Source organism: Manacus vitellinus, unplaced genomic scaffold, assembly GCF_001715985.3.
Source record: "Manacus vitellinus isolate BGI_N305 unplaced genomic scaffold, ASM171598v3 scaffold_24_pilon, whole genome shotgun sequence".
NCBI lineage: Eukaryota > Metazoa > Chordata > Aves > Passeriformes > Pipridae > Manacus > Manacus vitellinus.
The window spans coordinates 11825402-11831568 of NW_021939798.1; the positions used below are offsets into that span (position 1 = coordinate 11825402).

At 55.2% G+C, this 6167-nt stretch overlaps 1 protein-coding gene across 1 annotated transcript in view; it reads right to left on the reverse strand.

Moving 5' to 3' along the window:
* Positions 1–695: 695 nt before the first annotated feature.
* Positions 696–6167, reverse strand: part of CHMP6 (charged multivesicular body protein 6) — a 7449-nt gene continuing 1977 nt past the window's right edge. The window contains exons 2-7 of the mRNA XM_029960117.1: positions 5861–6072; positions 5040–5126; positions 4869–4934; positions 4663–4743; positions 4475–4529; positions 696–3185 (exon numbers count right to left, since the gene is read on the reverse strand). Of these exons, the coding sequence (XP_029815977.1) occupies positions 3133–3185; positions 4475–4529; positions 4663–4743; positions 4869–4934; positions 5040–5126; positions 5861–6072 (554 nt within the window). The 3' untranslated portion in view covers positions 696–3132. The remainder of the gene's footprint in view (positions 3186–4474; positions 4530–4662; positions 4744–4868; positions 4935–5039; positions 5127–5860; positions 6073–6167) is intronic.

Sequence of the window (6167 nt, forward strand, 5' to 3'; positions counted from 1 at the left end):
AGTGCAGTCCATCAGGATAGAGCCACACATCCCTGGAGGCCCAGGGCACGGGCTGGTCATGGCTCAGTTTGTCACCAGCTCCAGAGTAATTCTTGCAAAAAACCCCAGCCTGGTCTCACAACAAACCCAAGGTGGGAGGGCAGCCCTTCCAAACATCCTCCCCACCACGGGATCCAGCCCCTTGCTCCTGCCTCCCAGCAGAGCCCCCTTCCCCTGAAGCTGTTTCTCCAGAGATCCCCGAGGGGATCTGCCCAACCCCTGCCCCACAAGGGATGAGGGACAGGCAGGCACAGTGCTGTGACAGGGGCAGGGGCTGCTCCACCTTTGCAGCAACAATAGAGCCATGGAATATTCACAACTGGAAGGGACCCACAAGGATCAGTAAGTGTGACTCCTGGCTCTGCACAGGACAACCCCCAAATAACACCTAGGTAAGGCAGAGGCTCTCAAAAATCCCTCCAGCTCACCTGTACCTGGCTCGGGGCTGTGCCAGGACTGTCACAGAGCTGCTGGTGCCACCTGAGCCTCCCTGGGCCATCCAGGCAAACAGGATTGTTCTTGTTACACACGGAGCCTGCTCTGAAATTCCTGCCCACATCTCTCCCAGGAGCAGGGAGTGAGGAGGTGAGGGTGGAGGAAAGCAACTCCTGCTCATCCAAAACATTCACTGTGAAAACATGAGGCTGGAACAAGAGTTGGTGAAACCATTAGAACCAGTTTATTGTCACAGCACAGCACAGAGGTCACAGCCCACTCCTGGCTCTTCCTCCAACGAGACCCAGCACAAGCTGTTTGGGGCAGGGATTAGCAGAGGAAGCTGCAGCCAATCTGCTCCAAACTTTCCTGTTAGATCAGTAAATGGCCTCTTCACTGTATTAAGGAATGGAAGGAGCTGCATTAACCCCTTCAGCACCAGCCCTGCTCCCTCTCTGCACCTGCTTCCACCCAGGAGCAGCCACTGGGACCTGGCCCAGCCTCGCTGCAGCTCCCCTGGGGATGGCTGGCTCACATCTCTCCTGCTGCCAGGACGTTCATGAGAAAGCAAACTGGAGCAGAGGCACTGCAGTCCTCCTCCCTCCTTGTCCCTCTCCCCCCTCACCTGTGGCAATGCCAATCCCATGGAACAGGGTTTTCCCAAAGCGCCAGCAGCGAGAGCTGTGCTCTCAGGCCAGATCCCCTCGAGATCTTCCTGGGAGAGCCCAGCTCTCATTCCTATGAATCCAAATTCATTAGGGTCATGTTAAACAACTCGATGTCAGGCTGGCAACGGGCTGCAGGAGCCTTGAAGGGAAAACGCTGCCCAGAAATGCTCCGCCAGCACCGCGCTGGTGAATCCAAGGCTCTCTCTGGTGGGAACAGGCTGCGTTGCAGCACAGCCAGGACTGAGCAGAGAAAATAAACCACCGGGAGCAGAGCAGGACACAACCTCTCCCTGGGAGGGCTGGGAGCAGGGTCTGGCTGTTCCAGCACTGGCTGGGGTGACAGCACATGCTCTGGGGTCACCCAAACCCCCCAGCTCCACAGACAGTGGGGGGTTTGCCAACGCTGCACTGTTGGTAAACACGAGCCCAGGGCTCTGGGCCTGGGTTTATTGGGGAACATTAATCAGGAGAGAGCAGTGGGATTGGAAACAGGGCGGCTCCAAGGTACTCACTGCACTGAGGACACAAGGAGGACAAGGATGTGCTGGCCAGTCTTTGGAACATAACGGAAAGGACACGGAGAACACGACTCAGCCCAGAGCTGCTGCTGGCCCAGCACCACAGGGGAGCAGCAGAGTCTCTGGGATCACTTGTTGTCTAGCACCAGATCCCACAACCCAATGACAATCTCCAAAAGTCTCCAAGGACCCTCTGGTCCTTCTTCTGCTGTCACAGATTAAGGGTTGTGGTTTCAAGAACGTAATAAATAAAGATCTGCAGTGTCCTGAAGAGCATCTGCAAGCTGGCAGGTGAGCTTGCTTCCAAGAGCAGCTAAATCTGCCCACCACCTGGCCAGGCAGTGTTCCAGACCCTTCATCATCCGTGTGACCTGCTGTCACCCCACTCCACACCGGGCTCCGAGTGTCCTCCGCAGGGTCGGCTGGAGGGGACGGGGCTCCCTCGAGCTGCTCCTGGAGCAGAGTCTTTGTTGTGTTGCTCTGTGAAGCTTCAGGCCTCGTGTCTGGTACAGCACGAGCCTCCTGTTCGTCCCAGCCTGACATTCCTGCCTCCGAGCCCGTGAGGAATCGTCCCCCAGGAGCTGCCAGCGGGAGCAGAGTCCATCCCAGTCCATCCCAGTCCATCCCAGTGTCACAAAGGTGAACTCCTGACGACGGAGCAGAGCCAACGAGGGAGGAATCCTGGCTCTCAACACAGGCAGAAGGCTCCTTGCTGGCATTTCAAGAGATTTCTGCCAGCCCAGTCTCACTCAGCACCGCGGGGCTCCCAGAGCAGGATCTGAACCGTGACCAAGGCCAGCTCTTCACCTCACATGAGATCAGGCCTTTCCCCGACCAGAACCGCTGCCAGCAAGTGCAGAGCCAAGCAAACAGGCTGAACTTGGCCCAAATTAAACACCCTCAAGCTGGTTTTACACAAGACAGAACCATTTCCAGCCCGTAGCACGACGTGTCGCTGCCTGCAGGAGCTCAGCCCAACCTACAGCAGGCCAAGGGACACGGCAGCCCATCCACAGACAGAATCAGGAGAGGAAAAGTGAAGGGACAGAGAGGGACAGAGACAACAGGGTGGTCTGGAGGGCTTGTGCTCGCCCAGCCAAGCCCAGCACAAACACCATCGCTCCGAGGGTGGGATTTCCTGGGATTTCAGTCAGAGCAAAGGCAGATTGGCCACCAAAATCAAACCTACAGAGAAAAATTTGGCTTTGGAGGTTTTAGAGTTGCTGTTTAATCCCGAGACAGCGCAGCTGAGTGAGTTTAGAATTTAAGTTACAAAAAAAGAAAGCACTAGAAAATAATCTTGATACAAGAGCGATAATCAGTCGGGGTTCCCGCCCTGCGCAGGGAATCCCGCTCCACAATCCACCCAGCACAGCTGGGATGCTGCCAAGGCATTGCCTCTTCCCAGCACAGGCTGGGAGGGCAAACTGTCCTCGGTGAAAGTTTCGTGGGGGAATCCCCAGCTCTGGGAGTTAAGATGCTGCCACCAGCTCTGGCTTTGGCCTGTTCTTGACGGGTGACGCTTCTGTGGAAGGAAAAGAAACTTGTTACAGAAACACAGACTGTAAATACCCTGCAGCCATCTCCTGAGGAGGATCCAGGGCTCAGAATCCGTCCTGCAGAGCAGCAAATGCTTGCACAGCACCTGAAATAAGAGAAGTTGGTTATAAGTAATCCCACGTTCCCAGTATGGCCCTTTCTCACAGCACCTGACGAATTCAAACAGTTTCAGAACACACCCAACCCAGTGAGCCACCAGCCCAATGACACAGATCCAGGGCAGGAGCCTTTTTTGGAGTGCAGGGGTAAGTCCAGCTCTTCCCCTGATCCCTCAGATTTGGCACCACGAGGCTCAGACAGCTGCAGCCACAGGGCCAGGCTGTGTTTTGCTTGGCTCCCGCTGCTGCCACCACACAGCGATGACATCTGAGCCCTGTTTACGAGTAAACAAGCACCAAAGAAACCAGCCCCATTCCCCACATCCCAGACTGCTCCTGGGCAGATTCCACACGGAGGAAATGGCTTCTTCCAGCTCCTGTTTGCACAAGCAGGGAGGTCCAGCTTCTGTGAGCGATGGCTCGGGGTTCTGCTGCCCCAGGAGAAGAGTCTTCACCAGTTTGAGTTTTCAGCATCTCAGCATGGACAGACACCTGTGTGAGCTCCTTCCTCACCAGGCAGGGCCACCAGTGCCCATCTGGTCACCTCCTTCACGGGCTCTCTCCCACTTCCCAGCTGAATTCCCATTGCACCATTCAGGAGCAGACACTCCTGTACCATCAGCTGTGTGCAGCTCGTGCTCCAACAGTCCTGGAGCTGAGGGACTCCAGTGATCCTCACCCAGCTGGTTCCAACCCCCGTGACATGAGGTGAGAAGAGCTACGAGTCCTCAGAAGCCTCCATGAGATCCCATGTTGTGCAGGGAGAATCCAATATCCACAAAACAACTGTCCCTGTTTGTGACGACGTGCAGGGCACCACTCTGAGTGCTGTGGGAGAGTCTTGCCTGGGACAAGCAGGGCAGGAATTCCTCATGGAGCTTCACAATGCAACAAGGTGTCTCAAGGCAGGTACAAAGGAAGGAGGAAACTCCTGAGGGAATAACCAGATGCCGACGGAACAGAGAGCAGAGCCTCGGGTCCTCTTGGGTGAGGGCTCAGCTGGACCTGCCACACAACGAGGGGGCAGCTGGCACAGCCCACTGAACAGGGCTCACACCAGGGAGCTGGGACTCCTTCCTGTTTTCTGGGACAACACTTACACTGGGAGAGGGTCCCAGACTACTGCGTGGAAGCCAAAGCTGCAGAGAGAGCATACCTGGGATCTTCTCTGGGAGCGGCTCCGAAGGAACTTCTGGAAGCTCCAACTGTTCCTGCAAGGACGTGAAAGACAACATGTGACACACATCTGGCAGTGATCACAGCACCTCCTGTATCTCACTTTATCTCCCATTACAACCAACTTCCTGAAAGTGGGGATTTTGATCCCAAGAACGTCAGTCCTACCTGAGTGATAGTATTTAACTCTTCTAGAATGGCATCTTCATCCTCCTCGGTCAGGCTGCCAGCCAGGAGCTCATCTATTTGCTGTGGGAGAGAGGGAAAGAGAGTTAATTCTCACTCTGATGGTTCTTAAATAGGGCTGGGAACTCAGTGCACATCCAAGGAACTGTGCAGAGCAGGCAGAGCCTGCTCCCAACAGCCGTACGTACCCTCTGGTACTCCACAGCATCCTGGGTTTCTCCTATTATTCTTTCTACTTCTTCTATGGACATCACCTGAAGGGAAGAGCCAAAGTCCAGGTGTGGGTGAGGCCTGCAGGGAGGCAGCTCCAGCCAAGCCCCTCTTGGCCAAAGGTGCTGAGCTGCCCCAGCCACACGTACCTGGTGCATTTTGTTCAGACACTCGTTGCCTATTTTCAGGCCCTCAATGACCTTCATTTCAATCTGGGTGAATTCAATGTCCTGGACCTGGAATGGAAAGGAGAAAGGGAAGACCCTGCCACACTTTGGCCAGGCACTGGCACAGGCTGCTCAGGGCAGGGGGGAGTCCCCATTCCTGGGGGAATTTAGCAGCCGTGTGGATGTGGCACTTGGGGACAGTGGTGGCCTTGGCAGTGCTGGGGAACAGTTGGGCTCGATGGCCTCAGGGGGCTTTTCCAGCCAAGGTAATTCCATGATTCTGTGGTTCCCATCAGCCAGACACAGGCTGCTGGGACCCCAGAGAAGCCCTTTCTGTACTGGACAGAATTTACACCAGCAGTGAGAAATATCCACACAAAAAGCTCGGCACAGGCAGCTCCACGAGCACGTCCAGCAGCCCTTGAACTGATTTCACCTCATTTTCCAGCTGCCAGTCTCAGCTGAGGCCTCCCCAAACCCAAACATATCCAGTTCTGAAATTACAGTTCTGAGACAAGCCCAAGGAAGTCTCCACTGCAGCCACTCACACTGTGAGTAATTTTAGTAATTTACAAAACAGTATTTAACACATAACCTGCCCTGCAGATTCCAAACACACACTCCCCCCTCTGCCTCTGTAAGGAACAGTCATGGCACATGTACAATTCTGGAGACATCTGCCCTTGGACAGAGGGCTAAACCCCTGCCAGGACTGGCAGCTGAAACGGAATTCCACAGGATCCAGGGGAGTGCCCACCCAGGAGCACAGATCAAGGCCCCCCCAGCGACTGGCCCTCGCTCACCATCCGCTCCAGGTTGCTGATCTGGTTCTCTGTTTTATCCAGGAGTTGCTCCTGGTATCGTTTCTTCTTCAGCAGCAGCATGGCTTTCCTGGGGGACACGGAGGGAGGAACACTCAGCACAGCTGAAACCAAATAAAGGCCAAAAGAACCCCAACAAAAAACCACATTTGTTCTGTGCAACTTGAGCCACGTGCAATGTAACTGGGCTGCTCCTGTGAAGAGCAAGGATGAGCAAACTGTGTGCCAGGGAGAAATTCTTGGCTGGGAGGGTGGTGGGGGCTGCCCAGAGAAGCTGTGGCTGCCCCTG